This window comes from Macrobrachium nipponense, chromosome 40 (genome assembly GCF_015104395.2).
Source record: "Macrobrachium nipponense isolate FS-2020 chromosome 40, ASM1510439v2, whole genome shotgun sequence".
NCBI classification, from domain to species: Eukaryota; Metazoa; Arthropoda; class Malacostraca; order Decapoda; family Palaemonidae; genus Macrobrachium; species Macrobrachium nipponense.
The window spans coordinates 38,648,708-38,666,142 of NC_061101.1; the positions used below are offsets into that span (position 1 = coordinate 38,648,708).

Below are 17,435 nucleotides of genomic sequence, written 5' to 3' on the forward strand. Positions count from 1 at the left end.
ATCACTCTAATCAGCAACAAACGAAAATTTACCAAATCACTACAGACGTTTTACATCTAAGGGCAAGATACCCACAGAATGCTAATCCATAAAGCATAATTTCTTTGTCAACTATTACAGTCAATGTCAATACTACGTAATCATAACAATCAGCGCATGGCGGCAATGCAGCTTCTATTACAGTTGTTCAAATTCTCTCTCGTTTGTGTATAATATATACATGTGTGTGTTTGTTTGTTTTGTACTGAAAGCTAATTAAAACAGCACTAGAAAATGTATATCTTAGTTAAACCAGACCTCTGAGCTGATTAACCGCTCTCCTATGGCTGGCCCAAAGGATTGGATATTTTTTGTGGCTACGAACTAATTGGTTACCAAGCAACAGGACCTACAGCTTATTGTGGGATCTGAACCACATTACATCAAGAACTTAATTTCTATTACCAGAAATAAATTCCTCCGATTCATTGTTAGCAGAGCAGGGAGTCGAACCTAGACCCTGAGATCAGTAGTCGAGGAAGTAACCGACTTGTCCAACGAGGAACTAAAACAGCACTAAAATACTGTAATAATGATTCTCGAGTACTTGACTTGCACCACTCATTCATTTACTAACTTACTGCCACTGCAAATACAGCTTTCATGAGATAACGCAGGTAAAACTTTGGTCTCACAGCAACCAAACACCACAGATTTGATGTAAATAAGCAAAAGCACTCGATACAAGGTGTGAAAGACCAAGAGAGTTTAATAAATAGAGCTGTGGAGACAGAGGGGCTTCTTCAAAAGGGTAACTGTTTGTTGAGTCAGCTGAATTCTTCAAAGTTTCTTCGACGCCACTGAGTTTTCTGTGAGACGTATAAATCAAGGCCACCGAAAATATATCTCTTTCGGTGGTCTCTGTATAATGTTGTATGAGTCGCGACACATGCTACTTTAACCGTTAGTGGCCTGTACTATATCGCTGCCAGATGCACGACTATGGCAAACTTTAACCTGAAATAAAATAAAACCTACTGAGGCTACAGGGCTGGAATCTGGTATGTTTGATAATTGAAGGATGGATGCTCAACATACCAATTTGCAGCCCTCTAGCCTCAGTAGGTTTTAAGATCTGAGGGCGAAGCCGACAAAAAAAAAAAAAAAAAAAAAAAAAAAAAAAAAAAAAAAAAAGCGGATGGACAGACAAAGCCATCTCAATACTTTTCTTTTACAAACAACTAACAAGTAATAAATGTGCCGAAGTTTCTTCGGCGCAATAGTTTCCTGCATAACGTATAATGCTTTATGACCCGCGGCCCCATGAAACTTTAATCAAGGCCCAGTGGTGGCCTGTCAAAGGCCTTGCCATTCGCACGATAAAGACTGCCTTTAACCTTTTATAAAAGAAATCTATTGAGGCTTAGAGGGTTGTAATTTGTTTTGTTTGATGATTGGAGGGTGGATGATTAACATACCAATTTGTAGCCCTCTGGCCTCAGTAGTTTTTAAGATCTGAGGTCGGACAAAAAAGGTGCGGACGGATAGAAAAGTGTTTTGTTTTACAGAAAACTAAAAGCAATGTCAGCTGAAGCCATGTAGGATAATTTTGAAGCGTTTACAGATACGCTTTTTCCTAATTTCATTTGAATGTCAGCGATGAACTGAGATATATTGGGAAATAAATATTTCAGCGCCCAATCAGCGGGAGAACTTTAAAGGTCATACGAGATCGAAAAATTCGCATCAACTAGGAACTATGTTAGGAGCCGGTTTGCAGAGTTAACTGCGTACAAAACGAATTAAAAATTACTCGTCGTCCTTAAATGGAAACGACTCAGCGAACTCTGATGAACTCAGGTAATACCGTTTTCGCATGCATTCGTTAAAAACTTGGACAATCGCGACTTGACTAAATTTCATAGATAAATTATACTAAAACAGCACGAAGTTCTCTAACACGGGCTAAATTAGTAGCATAGTCACGAAGCCGTTAGTAATTTACCTAGTCACGTTGATGCATTCGAGTAAACCCACAGACAAGAATATTTGTGCAAACACTTTATGCTTGCATGAGCAGATACACAGTGCTGCTCTTTGTTCCACAACATTTTCATTTTACGACGTCGTTGCGTTACCCTCAGACAAAACGATACAGAAAAAAATTCTTTCATTACTCTATACCAATGTAATATTATGAACACTATTAAAAACAGTCCAGCGTGTCCCTTTATCACATGACTGCTGCCATGACAAGATTTTTATGACTGAAACCGCTCATAAATAATTTTACTTCATAACAGAACAAACTAAGGCTCTGCTTTGGCCATTTATATAAAACAATAAGCGCCTATATGCAGGACCCAAAAGAGTTACTATACCATTCAATACTTCACGAAGGAAGAACATCCAATAAAATTAAACTTGTATGCAGAGATGCTCTGTCTTTCACTGGTTAAAAAACAACGAGGCTGAAGACTGGAGAATTTGCTAATGGAGACAAGCCAACAGGAATTTGAGGCAAATGACCTACAAAACCGAACTACTTCCTCAGTTCACCTTGAAAAATTCGACTATAGGGAACATCGTAAGAAAAAAACTAAAATCCTTCATGACCGAAGAGAATGACAGAAAGATCGACTGCGCCGCAGGAGATTATGGGTAAAGGCCACTGGTTAGGGAGACTGACGTATGACGACAGCGTGCACTGGTATGGGAATGGACTGATGTATGTAAAGAATATCAGGGTAGAATATGTTACCCATGTCACTTCGCTTTTTGCAAAGTAAAAAAAGTTTGTCGAATGTTAAAGAGGATGTAGGGTACGAAATGTCCCTTCTCAAGCTCTCCCCTGTCTTTTCACTGTATGGGTACAATTTACGAAAAAGGCCCCGTCCATAAGTTACCCTATACAGGCAACAGCAAAGGTGAAATTTCGCTAGGGTTTCACTTTTTTTTTTTTCTTCTTTGTCTCTCATACGCACACACGTTCAAGACGACCTTCCCTAGTCAGTGGCTACAATCTATATTGCAGTGAATATACCCGTATGCAATCCCCCACGAGTTTGTATGCCTAGACGTGCACAGACACATACACACACACACACATGTATATTGCATAGCGGGGCTTAAAAGTCTGCATGCCAAAGACGTCACAATTCCCTTCAATTGAAGTTTTATCTGTTAAATAAAATCCGTCTGCCACATCCCCCTTATTACCGAGGATGGAATTTATTGAGGAAAACAACCATCATGTCTGTCTGGCTCTCTCACTTATTTTGGCCTTCTTTTTATACTTCCACAAACGCTTGTCTGGTATTTTCATACACAAGTTTTACAATACACACATACATATATATATATATATATATATATATATATATATATATATATATATATATGTCTATGTGTGTGTTTGCGTGTGTATACATATTCAAATATATTTTGAATTCTAGATGCCGTCTCAAAATAGAAGCGACGCCACTCCTGCTGCTCAGATTCCGACAAAAGTTAATTCTTTAATAGTTTGAGTTGTTATTTTTTACCCACACGCACACATGGCTTCGCCCAAACTCGCCTACCACACACACACACACACACACATGTATATATGTGTATGTGTTCGCGTATACATACGCAACATTTACATAACTGTATAAATAATTACAGCTGCTCTTAAAATGAGGGCCTTAGAATATATCTTACGCCCCTAGGCAACTGTCACTGTCTGACCTTGACCAAATTCCAGCTATGGGTCCATGTCGCTCTCGGCCAGATCCCAAAGCTTATCAACGCAAAATAGTCATTGGCTAGAATATGAAAAAAATACAGAGACAGGAAACTTTGATTCTTTTTAAGGAAAATGTAAGGTTTCAATGCAAATTGTCTAATGTGTTCATAATATACAGCAATTTAAGTAAAAAATCGCAAGAGATCACTCATTTTTTGGCAAGACGCAACAGATGTGAAAAGAAAAAAACTTGACCAAAAATAAATACAATAAAAGGAAATTTGGAATCGTAAGACTATTCGATACTACAAAGTAGCTGAATAATAAACATTCCTCTTTGTTTAATAAAAATAGTAAATTCATAAATGCAACCAAGTAATTCAATGTTATTAAAAAACTAATCAAGATACAATGACCCAAAATTTTTCTACTTTAGCTAGGACAGCAGAAAGTTGATGATGGGGACTAGAGTGACCAATGGTATTTTCATGTTCTCCTTAGTCGTGTTCCTTCCCAATTAATTTTTGTCATACACAAAGTGTACGTCTTTGGCCTTGAAAACACCTTGTTGTTATGAATATGATGCTACTCTATTGGTAACGATCCTAACTTGTAAAGACCTATAGTTCGTTAATCTCTTAATAGCGATTTTATCTAAAATAAGCACAATAACTTTAGCACTGTCGTTCAATTAACTCGCTGCGCATGCTGTATGAAGTTTTTATCAATTCTGATAATCCCACATTGTATTATCCATCACAAAGTACTATAAATTTTGAGTTCGTTTTAATAGCAGCGTCTTTTCTTTTGTAGCGTTCAGTTTTATTCCTGCTGCAACCTAATTATGAAAACTAAATTAAGGAATGACCTTCCTAATCGTGTGGTGGATTGATGGAACTTCGGGGGTTCAAACTGGGTATATATGGTTTTCTGTTGAGCTGGCTTGCAAGTCTTAACTTGCCGAGAAGCATTCTCTGCAGATGTTTGAAGCAACCAATGCTGGAAGTTTACTACAAAGATGGTTCATTTACGATTCTATCTGACATATAAGACACGCAGATACGACAGAGTAGCAAATAATAACTTAAAACTATTGAAAATCCACATTCAAGCATATTTACCACATCCCGTTCTGCGCTAGATTTAATAAACTTTTTTCTTTCATTTTTAATCCTGTACTATCCTTCATGATTAATAATCCACACAAAGTAATGGAAACAGTATAGTGAAATTAACGTAACTTTGTAATATTCAAGATCTGTACAACACAATCATACATCTCATCAAAAATGAATATGTCGAATCAAATGAAATTATCTAGAAAGCATGCCATTCTAAGAATAACCAGATGTTATGCAGCATATTTATAAGAATTCTAACATCTACACGCAACAAAGGAAGGAGAGAGAGAGAGAGAGAGAGAGAGAGAGAGAGAGAGAGAGAGAGAGAGAGAGAGAGAGAGACTTTGGAATAAATGATGGAATGTAAAATTAGACATATACATTACACAAAAAGGGTGCACATTCTTAATTTCAAGAGTTTTGGGTGTTTACAATTCATATTTCCATTAAACTCACGTCCAAATCGACAAATACGAGAAATTTCAGGCCAAGTTTGAGATATCAGACACAACACCCTTGCGGAAAACGTAGGCACACAATAATCACAATCAAACTTGTACAACTGATATCCTAGGTTTCAATGCCTCGGAGTCTGCACATAAGCGCCTTGAAGCCATTTTGACAACTGAAGCTCTCACAAGACCAATTTCTTTTTCCTCTTTATTTCTGATATTCAGAGCCTTTCTAATACTGTCCCAAACACAACAACCATTTTTTGGTAAATGTAAAATATTATTGAGTCATGAAACATAAATTCTCAAACGTCAACAATTTTCACTTACAGAATGTCATCTACGAACTAGTTTCATATAAATGAAATAATCCCTCTACTTTGTTTCACTTCCATTCCTTCGGATTGACTGCGCTAAAGAAACTGATCGGTATTTGTCCGCAGAAATGCTGTCGGTTTATGTATTTTTATTTCACACATGGTTTGTTTAACATTCATATCATTACGTTGCTATTATGCCCTTGCCAACTGCTTAGAACAACATCACACCCTGCATAAACCAAGAATGCTTTCTTTAAAGCCTATCTCAACAATCCTTGCTTTTACTAGTGTATTGGAAAAATCACGACTGTAACAAAATACAAAAAGTGGTGGTAGAAAATGTTACTAAAAATCTACCTAATCAAATTAACCCACCCTGTGTTCCGAGAGAACTACATTAAAACAATATAATTTTTTTCTTTCACCTTTAACGTTAATGAGCAGTAGTAGATATAAAAGCACAATTTTTAATACATTTTTCAGCTTCATTTAGTAAAGTAGTTATGTTTACTATTTATTACCCATTTTCCGAATGCTATATTAATGATTAATTAACAGAAAATTTAGGAGCAAATTATATTATTAATCATTAACTTGAAATGACACTGGAAACTTATTCTAAGAAAAGCATCGAAATATGTTAAATATATCAGCCAAAAATAAAATTTGGACACAAATTGATATTTCAGGACTTAGGGAACTTATATTGTAAGATTAACTTTGAAAGATATGTATCAAATAAAAAGTAAATGTTAAATTCTCTTATCCTAATAAAAAAATTATGTCTTTTTTTTGCAGCGCCAGCGGGGCTCAGAATTCCAGCGGACATGAATGCACTCTATTTCAAACTTGATCACGGGACACTCCTGACAAGAGTCAAAAGAGCCATCCTACACGTTTGGCTCAAACCCATGCGGTCAGAACTCGACAGACAAGTTCCTATCACAGTTTACAAAATATACCGCATTAATAACACAGACCTACTAGATAAAACGGTAAGTGCTTGCGATTACTCCCTCTGTGCTCTCCTAACTTATATGGCCAAGATTTTCTTGTATCATCATTCGCTTCTTATTTACAATTAACTTCTGTATACTAGTATATAAAAACTGGTGCTATTCAAGCTGCCCAGTTTTAGTTAGTTGTGAGTTCATTTGTTTTCACTAACAATGCACACTTTAACTGAAGTCAAACGTTCCAAACGGCCCAGGCAAGGTTTGGATGAAGAAGGCTTATGCCAGCAAGAGCCCAGAAGTTTGGCGAAGTGCTTTAGGAGATATAAATCCTGGTGTGAACCTCTTGACTGTACCAGCAACGGAAATCCTTTTACATACTGTGTTCAGAAGCGTATGTTAACATGTTAGGTGCAGCTGGTAAAGTGTCTAGTCATTACTTTTTAACCAAAAGAAGAGCTTGATTCTCATTGGGTGCCACAAAGGTCTGATGAGCCAGGTATTCCAAAATGAATGTATTTATCTATAAGGTTATTCGCAATGTGTGGGTTACCAGCTGAACGTTCAAGGTCCTGTGCCACATGGTAGATAATGTAATGTGATACTGCCTACGCTGGTGTGAGCTTTTGTAATTTTAGAGATATGCTTCTGTATTTCTGGAATAATGCAGGCACTTCCTCAGGGTAGTCACAGTAAGTCACAATATTGCCAGTACAGTTGATTTCACGGGAGTCATAATTTTTTCCTAGCATATGCATTTGTATCCAACAAAAATTCACACATCTTTTCACATATGTTAACCTTTAACATAATATTTGCTATCTTTACTCAAAATTTCTCTTTGGTGGAGAACTCTCTAAAGTGGTCCGAGTTGCCTTGAAACTGGGTCAGCTAGTTTCATTCTGAATATTTCGTCGCACTTGCATCACATTCATGGTGACATAGTCCATCCTGTAGTAAACAAGGATCCTGCTGTATCCCAAACTGTTACCTTGCTACTTTGGAATTTATCAGTTTTTGTACTTACCCATTTTTTTGCATTTCTTTATCTGATATTGGTTGCTAGTAGGCAGACTTTGTCAAGTTCTACATGCTCCTGGAGCAATGTTGAGCAGCGAGTTCCCAGTTTATATACACACCAACTACCGACCTTTTATATGCATCGGAGCTCTCTGTTTTTGCATTCAAGCACAAATATGCATTTGTTAAGTTGTTGTACACATGGTCCTTAACCAGTTGCCTTTCTCCTGGATCAAAGTAGGCAGGAATGGGACCTTCTCGTCCTGGCCAAGAAGACTGGGGATGGGTAAGCAAGAAAAAAAAAATGTACAAGTATTTTTTTAGTACAATTGAGTTTGGCAAGAGAAAAAATTGTAATAGTGAGTGTATGGCACATGCATGGAGAAGAATGAGAAACAAGTGTTTTCAGGAGAGACTGATCTATGCTCAGTTGGGTTTGAAGAAAATGAAAATGTGGTTGGACAACATTGCTTAAATATAAAAGCAGATGACTTAGAAAGCCTAGAATGAATGAGGGAACGTGTTTGAAAAGAGGCCTGACAATTGGAAATACATGGTTTTCAAAGAAAAATATTCTCAAGTACACTACCAAAAGAAATAATGCTAAACAAACTGTATTTAATGATAAGAAGAGTGTCTGAGGTAATCTGATAATTATTTTTTTAATCCAAAGTCAAGGTGGACACAAGCTCGATATGCAAAAGAGAGAAAATTTGGTTGTAATTGGAATTAAATTTTATAAAAAAAAAAAAATTCAGAAAACGCTAGAAAGAAGCGGGGAGAAAAGCGGTTGAAGATCGAAGATACTGGGGTAGAACGATTATATCAAGACATGAAAACTTCAGAGGTGTCACAAAATGAGGAGGCAGTACTGTTGGCTATAGGGGGGAGGGGGGTCGAAAGAAGAAGATAAAAGCAAAAAGAAAGTTCAATGAGCAAACAGACCTCATAATAAAAGATGCAAATAGAGAAAAATGCCTGGCTCCATGGGATAAGTAATCTGGGGTAATGTTAAATATGGAGGATAGAATGACAAAAATTAAATGATGCAAGTTTGAGAAATCTAGCTGTATGTAAAAAGGGCAATCAGGATTTTTAAAAATGGTAAGATATCAGGTGTTCGTGGAATTACAAGTGGGATGCTGCACTACAGTGTTGAAGTTGGGACTGAATGGCACAATGGAGTCTTGAAAAGCTATAGTATATGGATAAGAAAAAAGTCTGAAATGGGTGAGAGGAGTTATTGTTCCTTTGTATATATAAAATAAAAGAGACTGGAAGATGTGTTTGGGCATATTACTGCTAAGGAAAGGAGTAAACAGTTCGATTTTGATAAAAAATGAGAAAACAGGTTGACAGAAGGATTTATAGAGGAAGAACAGTATAGGTTAGATAATGTAAAGGGTCAGTGGATCAAGTATTTGTTATACTAGAGTAATCAGAAACGTTTGAAAGTAGACGGAAAAATCTGTACATAAAATACATAGATAAAGACCTCATGAGCGAATGGACAGTGGCAATGTGGATTTTGTTAAGTATATTTGGCATAGAAGATACAATCTGATACAATGAATATGAGTTTTATGATGGGAATGCCTGGGTTGATGCAACAGTGGGACTGAGACAGAGACAAAGTATGTTATGTCTACAAGCCTCTTTAATATCTTTAAGGAATACTGGATGGAAAATGGAATGGCTTATGATCACAGATGATACAGCAATGATTTGAGGAGAGTGAAGAGTAGCTGCAAACGCTAATAAGTTTTTTTTTGAAGAGCAAGGTCATATAGCAAAGGTATTTCTGAGCATGGATGAAATACCTAGTCTCCCTTTCTTGTGGAAGTTAATATTGAGTTTAGGGTGTCCATCTTGAGTACTATTTGGCATATGAAACCATTTAGATAAAAAAGGTTGCTGACTACCCTTCAGTTGCTTATGCAACCAGGATAATCTGACTATAGAAGCCAAGAGAATAGCCATCTATGACTTCGAAGGTCCCTTTCTCCAATATGCATCTCCATTTCCTGGATGAATAATCTCGCTGAGCCCTACAAGTGCATTGGTAAAGGGAATTGGTATGTCTGTTCCTCTTCCTCTTCTCTCCTTTCCTTCTAAACCCCTGTCTGGAGGGAAGAAAGGGCCGAGGCTAATGATGCTTCCTCTCAAAGGAAGACATCTTGTGAGGGCCCAGTCTGGATCTAACCGAGGACTGTCTCCTTTCAAGCTTGGCGTTGTTGTGCAGACACCTCAAAAGGACAACGCATAGTAGAAGAGTATACTGGCCTTCCTGAGCAGTCTAATTCCATTTCATCTCCCTGCCTTTCCTTCAAAAACCATGTATGCAGGGAAGAAAGGGCAGAGGCAAATCCTGGCTCATTCCTAAGGAAGACATCCCATGAGTGCCTAGTCTGGCTCTACTCTAACTGAAGACTGTTCTCTTTCAAAGCTTGATGTTGATGATGCAGCTGAACCTGAAGGGGTGCTGCAGTTTCTGCAGGTACCTTAAAGGACACTGCACAGTGGGAAAGTACAGTGGCCTACCTGAGCTGCTAACTCGGTTCCTCTTCCTCTTCCTCTTCCCTCCTTTCTGTGTAAAGTCATGCCCAGAGAGAGAGAGAGAAGAGAGAGAGAGAGAGAGAGAGAGAGAGAGAGAGAGAGAGAGAAAAGACTGGACAAATCCTGGCTTCTTCCACAGGAAGACATCTCATAGGTCTAAATAATGACTGTTCCCTTTCGAAGCCTGATGTTGATGGTGCAACCAAACCTGAAGACCTGCTGCAGTTTCTGAAGGCATCTCAAAGGACACCACAAAGTGCATCCAGCCTCCTCATCACAATGGTAACCCAAATCTACTCTTCAAAAGTATGGAAATCCCTCTTACTGACTAGATGCACGGGGATAAACTGCACTGTTGTTAGATACCTACCCGATTAATTTTCTTACCCAATCTCTCTATTTCAAGGCCATGTTGGTTGAAATCTCTGTTGACACAGAGGGGGAGACTCTATCCTAACCTCTCTTCTGCCTCTGAAAATGTTAACTGTGGCTAGGCTGAGGCCCAAGAACAGCATCCCAATCCAAGAACAATAAAACAGCACCCAACTGTACCTTCTGCAGTGCTGAGAGAACAGAACAAGCTGACCATTCCTCATTACTGCCTACAAGCTTAAGTGTGCAATATCTGTTCTGTGCTAGCTTGTGCCTTGACTTTACAAGGGTCAGTGTGTCACTTAGCAGTAAGTGGAATGGTGCTGCACTGAGTATGTTATGGTGTGGCAAAATACCAAGCACTGACCTGGCTGGGGAGGTAATATGCCTCACCCATAGTTGGAGAAACAATGGACATCCTTATTTCCCAGGGTGAAGCAAACATCACAGCTACCACATCTTGGCAAGCTTTTTAACCAAGTTTGTGGGTTTCACTCTTGATGAAGGATTGGGAAGATTTACCCAAATTGCTCCTGATGAAAGAAAACAGGGAAGGTTTACCTGGGATGCCCAAATCTGGCCTCAGGAGAATTAGGAATCATCACTATGATGTGATGGGAATCCCTCAATCCCAGCCTTGTTCAAAATTCCACTTGGTTGTCTTGAACTATGCCTCCCCAACCTTACATAGGAGGGCAGATAGGTAGAAACTACAGCTGGAGGGATGGAGGCTAGAACCAATATTTGAATGGAAAGAGGAGATACTGGAGTTATACTGCCTTCTGAAGACAGACACTATCTTCTTTGCTTTCCTCTTTTTTGGGGGCTATATCTCTATGAGACCAAGAGGCACATTCTGAACAAGTCAGGGACACCTGACCTTCTAGGCACTGGCAGGCGAAACACAAACAATGAGTCAATGGTGACTGTCAAACTGACCCTCAAACACAGTGTATCATATCTAGGCATCTGTGTTGGTCATCTTTACAAGGACATAATTCTCAGGCATCATCACTAAAAAGGCACACTGCTAACACAGCAGGCAGGAGTCTCAAACATACAAGCCATTCAAGCATAAACACATGAAAGCACAGCCTCAAGCGCAGCAACAATGAGAATGTTAATAAGTCCACATGCATAGTTGGTTGATAGAAAAACTGACAATAAAACAAAAGCTGATTGGAAGCTCAATAAATTTCCTACACATATTAGGTCATTCATACTTGGTGCCTCCTTGGCATCCTTCTACATCATCTATCTAGCCCATTCTAGCATGCTTTCATCCCCTTTCCTAGCAGTCCTAATTATATATACTTTTTTTCACCGACCACTTTTCTTTTCACCGACCTATTACCTTCCATTCACAAAATTAAACAATCACAAAACTCGGACCTATTCATAATCTTTGCTAAGCTTTTTGCCACCTCTTCTACATATCCACACATTTTTCATACTTTCACTCACATTCAATGTTCACACTTTCCTCCAATAAAGGAGAGGTGGTTCACCAATCCTTTCACACTTTCTGAATTTGACTCCCATAGACCTTTCACCTTTCTTCACAATTATTTGCATACGCTCTCCACCCTATCTTTCTTCATAGCTTCTACAACTTCTTCTCTCATCCTACATCATTAGTGTTATGTACATTTGGCCCACGAACAATGGGTTTAGTTTCTGAATTAATTGTTCGTTATGGAAATATTGCCATATGCAGGTGCCAGATTATTTACTTATCCATTAACAATATTTTCTTTCAAAGATGTTATACATGAAATAAATTAAATTAGTATTGGGTATATTTAACGTACCAAAGGTAAATATTTTGCAGAGTAAGGAAAATATATAACCACGGATCCACAAATTCAAATTTTATTCTCAACTAAGGCTTCGCAGCAGTAATGGTATAAGCATTTAGAAGTGGGTTTTGCTGCCGCTCGAGTCATGACCCAATGTATCGTACTGTACAGGAGCATCGTCAGTTCATCACCTACAGCCGATAAACACATCAAGCCTGTCAATATTCTTTAGTAGCAGAGTGTGATTCAAATAACTTTGTCCTTTGATCATCTGGTTTGGTCTTAAGTTGTTCATGCCAAATGTGTATCCAGTTTCCATGGTTGTAGAATATCATGATGGATGGAGCGATATGATCAATCAGAGGGAGATTAGTAATATAGGTGCAAAACAATGGGATTAGAAAAGTGAATTGACAATGGAATGCTTGATGGTTGCACATGATGTAATAATTACGGAACTAACAAAAAACTACAGAAAATGATGAAAAATTTAGAATGGTTTACATGACAAAAGAATCGAGAATATTTGTGAGTATGAGGAAGGCTGTGTAAGAGTAAATGAAAATCAGAATGAAAGAAGAATGATAGATAGATCTGTGTGAACCAGTTGTCAGTAAATAAAACATTTAGATACGACAACTAATGGGGCACAGAAATGGTAGGGTTTCATAGTTTAAAAACCGGAAGGATTGGGTAATCAAGGTGAGTGAATGATGTTCACATCCTCCATAGTGTTTGTGGGAGTGAAACTGTATGCTTGTTTAGCTTGACGAGTCAGTTTCTGATTGTCATTCTTTAGTCAATCTTTAACAAAGATTAGAGTGGTAGCATTTAATTGGTCATATATCGGAAATAGAAAGCTTTCTCTTCTTTCAGGTTTCTTCCTTTCAATTCTTTTATTCGAGTAACTCCTAACCTCCCGTGGATGCTATGAAGATGGCCGTCTTCATTACATGTAGTTGACAGCTTCGAATGTTGTATGCAGTTTAGTCCCATATTTGGTGTGAAGCATCTGAACATCCCTGAAGTTTGATGGCTTTCGTTTATCATTTATTTTGATGCAAACGTATTATATAGTAAAGAAATTATGTATGTGTATTATATATTTATAATACACACACACACACACACACACACACACATATATATATATATATATATATATATATATATATATATGTGTGTGTGTGTGTGTGTGTGTGTGTGTGTGTGTGTGTGTATACATATATAGAGATAGATAGATTCTTTACTGTACAATACATTTACGTCAAAATAAAATATGAACGAAAGCAATCAAACTTCAGGGATATTCAGATGCTTCACACCAAATAAGGGACTAAACTACATATAACATTCGAAGCTTTCAACTACATGTAATGAATACGGCCATCTTCATAGCATTCACGGGAGGCTAGGAGTTACTCGAATGAAAAAAAAATGGGAAAGAAGAAACCTGAAAGAAGAGAAAGCTTCCTATTTCCGATATATGGCCAATTAAATGCTACTCCTCTAATCTTTGTTAAAGATTGACTAAAGAATGACAATCAGAAACTGACTCGTCAAGCTAAACAAGCATACAGTTTCACTCCCACAAACACTATGGAGGATGTGAACAATATTTATTCACCTTGATTACCCAATCCTTCCGGTTTTTAAACTGTAAAACCCTACCATTTCTGCGCTTCATTAATTCTATCTAAATGTTATATTTACTGGCAACTGGTTCACACTGAAGTAACTATCTATCTACCTACATATATATATATATATATGTATATATATATATATATATATATATTATATAGTATATATTATATATATATCATATATATTATATATATATATACTATATAGTATAATTTACTCAATAGTGGTGGGTACGAGGACAATATCTATAATATTGGAAACTAAACAGTATGCACAAGCAATCATTCCCTCTCGCCACCTCCAAGAAAGCTTGCTTACGAAACACGACGAATTGACATGAGGGCACCAGGCGCATATGCACAATTTCCCACATGAGAATCTCAATAAAAGAACCCTATTTTAAAGTCTCGTTGCTGCTACATTGCAACACAAAATTCCTTTAAGCTAAGAGCAATAACAGAGGAACTTCGCATATGCACTCTCTTTCTCAGTTCTTTTTTTGACAAAAGTCCAAGCAGAATATTTTAAAATAAAATTTCCGTTGAGAACGTAAAGGAATTCCGACGCAAGAATATAAATATATAAATATAAGTCAACAGGGCTACACAACGTATTTAATAGTATACGTAAGGTTTCTTAATACTAGTTTGTCGAGCATCACAAACATTATTCATATTTCCAAAATAAGGACATTTGTTGTTTGTGCAATGAACAATATATACCACTAAAACTTATCCTCCCAATGTCAAGCCATGAAGATTAAACTGGGGTCAAATAAAAAAGAAAAACAATCGTAATTGTAGTAAAATCAAAATGCACAAAAAGTTTAAGAAAAATGTAATTAACATAAAACGCTTCACTTAGTTTAAATTAATCAAAACCTTCTTCCTTCTACGGAACTACTAGATAAAAACTGTTTAGGCCGTAAATGTAATTAAGAGATAAAAACTGTTTAGGCCGTAAATGTAATTAAGAGATAAAAACTGTTTAGGCCGTAAATGTAATTAAGTTTAAACAGCCCACTCAATTTACAATAACCTCAGCCACTGCATTTTAAATATAAAAGACATAAGGCCGTATATACATAATATCTGAATGTTCCACTAGCAGAGTGCAGGTAAGCTGGGATTACTTTAAAAAAGTGACAGTTGCAAGAAACAGGCTGAGAAATATGAACAGCTACATAAGTTGATGGAAATACGAGATGCTACAGTATATATGTTAATAATATAATGTGTGACTGGCTAAGGTGTATATTATTATTATTATTATTATTGTTGTTGTTGTTATTATCATTCTGTTAAAGCGGATGGCTGTGTTTAGCGAATTAATTGTACTGTGTTAGCGAATTAATTATACATAACTTTTCTACTTTTATTATTCGCTTTTCTGACTCAGCAATATTATTTAATACCTGGCCAATATTCATATTGGTATTTAACAGAAAGATGGAGGGAATATTTTTTTTAATTTAAAAAACCAGGTATGCTGGTGGCTGGAATACCGGAGTCCGTGTTTATCGAGTGGTATACAGGAAGGCTGAACGACTGGTCTTATTCAAGCAGGGTTCGACTCCTGGTATGCTGGTATAACTGGTCGTGGCCGGGCAGGGTTCTTCGTCAGGTATTCAATGTTTTTTTCCCCTAGTTCTGCTGGTATCATTCTTCTTTTGTCGACGTTTCGACCTCCTCGAAGGTCATCATCGGGACGAGTTAGCAGACCTGAAGAGGTCGAAACATATAGACAAAAGAATATCCGAAGAACTAGCAAAAATACCAGCCTTTCTATTTTATACCAATATGGATAATGGCCAGTTATTAGATAATACTGCGGAGTCAGAAAAGCGAGAAATAAGAAGATTAGAAGAGTTATATAAAATTAATTTGCTAAACACTGCACCCTTTTTAACAGTATATGTTTGAAAGAGGGTCTTCTTCCAAGATATTATTATTATTATTATCATTCAGAAGATGAACCCTATTCATGTAGAACAACCCCACAGGGGTCAATGACTTGAAATTTATGCTTCCAAAGAATATGGTGTTCATTCAACAAAAGTAACAGAAGGTAAAGGGAAATACAAAAAGAGATCAGTCATTAGATAAACAGATGAATAAATAAATAAATAAAAATATAAGTTATTAATTCAAGAATTGTATTTGGGTAGTAATGCATGCATCTTCGCTCGAGCTTCTGAAATTCCAATTACACGACATCCTCAGGAAGGCTGCTCCACAGTCCAACAGTGTGAGGAATAAAGGACCTCTGGATCTTAGTTCGACAGCAAGGATCATTTACTGCATAATGGTGCTAGTGTTCAACGAATCTGGTTGCTTTCGGCAGTTACAGCGGATCAGGGATCAATTGTGAATGTGAAAGATCTTTGTTAAAATACAGCTTATGAAAAACTGACAAACAAGAGACTGTCCGAGGGTGGTCTAAGTCTTAACTACTAATATCAGGAAACAGAAACCTACCACCAATAACCATTCTATCTAAAAGATATAAAGCTCTGGCAGAAGTATACATCCACACCGGAGAACAGTAATCTAGCAAAGGAAGGACACATGACCTAAAACAGGTTATATTAATTTTAGTAGGCCTTACGTACAATTCGTAACTTTCTTGCGGCATTTGCTGAAATTTTCATTAGATTTACCTCAAAAGTTAGATGCGGGTCAAAAGTTACACCTACGATAGTTAAAGCTTCAGACTCACTCAGCAGAGTTCCATTCACCTGAAGGGCAATGGTCGGTCCCATGTACAGAGGAGAGATGTATAATATTTGAGAAAGTAAGACATGTAACAGGAATGGCAAGGAAAGGGGAGGGTACGGTTAACAGAGAACACAATGAGTGAATCATATATTTATGTAAAATTCGGTTTGATGTTATAGTAAACTCATATCTGGCCTATAATGACTAAATAAGAGCTTGTAGCATAGTTGATAAATATAATGTTACCGATGTGTACATTATGGTGGGTAATTAATTTTTAGAAATTAAAAGATTCTCCTTATGTTATCAGAAAGAAGAGGGGAACAGGGAAATAATTCGGATATACAGTAAAGAAGTGTTGAAAAGTGTTAGCATTAGTTTCCATCTATAGTGTTAGAAGGGAAGATATGGATCTCTTCAACATTAAGTTGAATCCTTTAAAAACGGGTGGTCCCAGTGGAAAAAATACAATGTTACCTGGCACATTCAAATTTTCATATTTCAAATCTTGAATTGTGGATGAAAACTTATGCACAACACACACACACACACACACATATATATATATATATATGATATATATATATATATATATATATATATATATATATATATATATATACACAAATTTCTGACTCACATCACGATCGAACCCAGGACTTTCAGTTGAAAGAGACCGCTGCCAACCAAAACACCAGTGTGGTTTGGTTGGCAGTGGTTTCGTCTTTCAACTGAAAGACTTCGGTTCGATCCTGATTAGAGTCAAAAT

At 37.0% G+C, this 17,435-nt stretch overlaps 1 protein-coding gene across 2 annotated transcripts in view; it reads left to right on the plus strand.

Annotated features, from left to right (window-relative positions):
• LOC135212096 (growth/differentiation factor 8-like) overlaps positions 1 to 17,435 on the plus strand; it is a 99,149-nt gene that overhangs the window by 69,454 nt on the left and 12,260 nt on the right. For both annotated transcript variants that reach the window (XM_064245477.1, XM_064245476.1), the window contains exon 2: positions 6,401 to 6,597. In XM_064245477.1, coding sequence (XP_064101547.1) covers positions 6,401 to 6,597 — 197 coding nt within the window. The remainder of the gene's footprint in view (positions 1 to 6,400; positions 6,598 to 17,435) is intronic.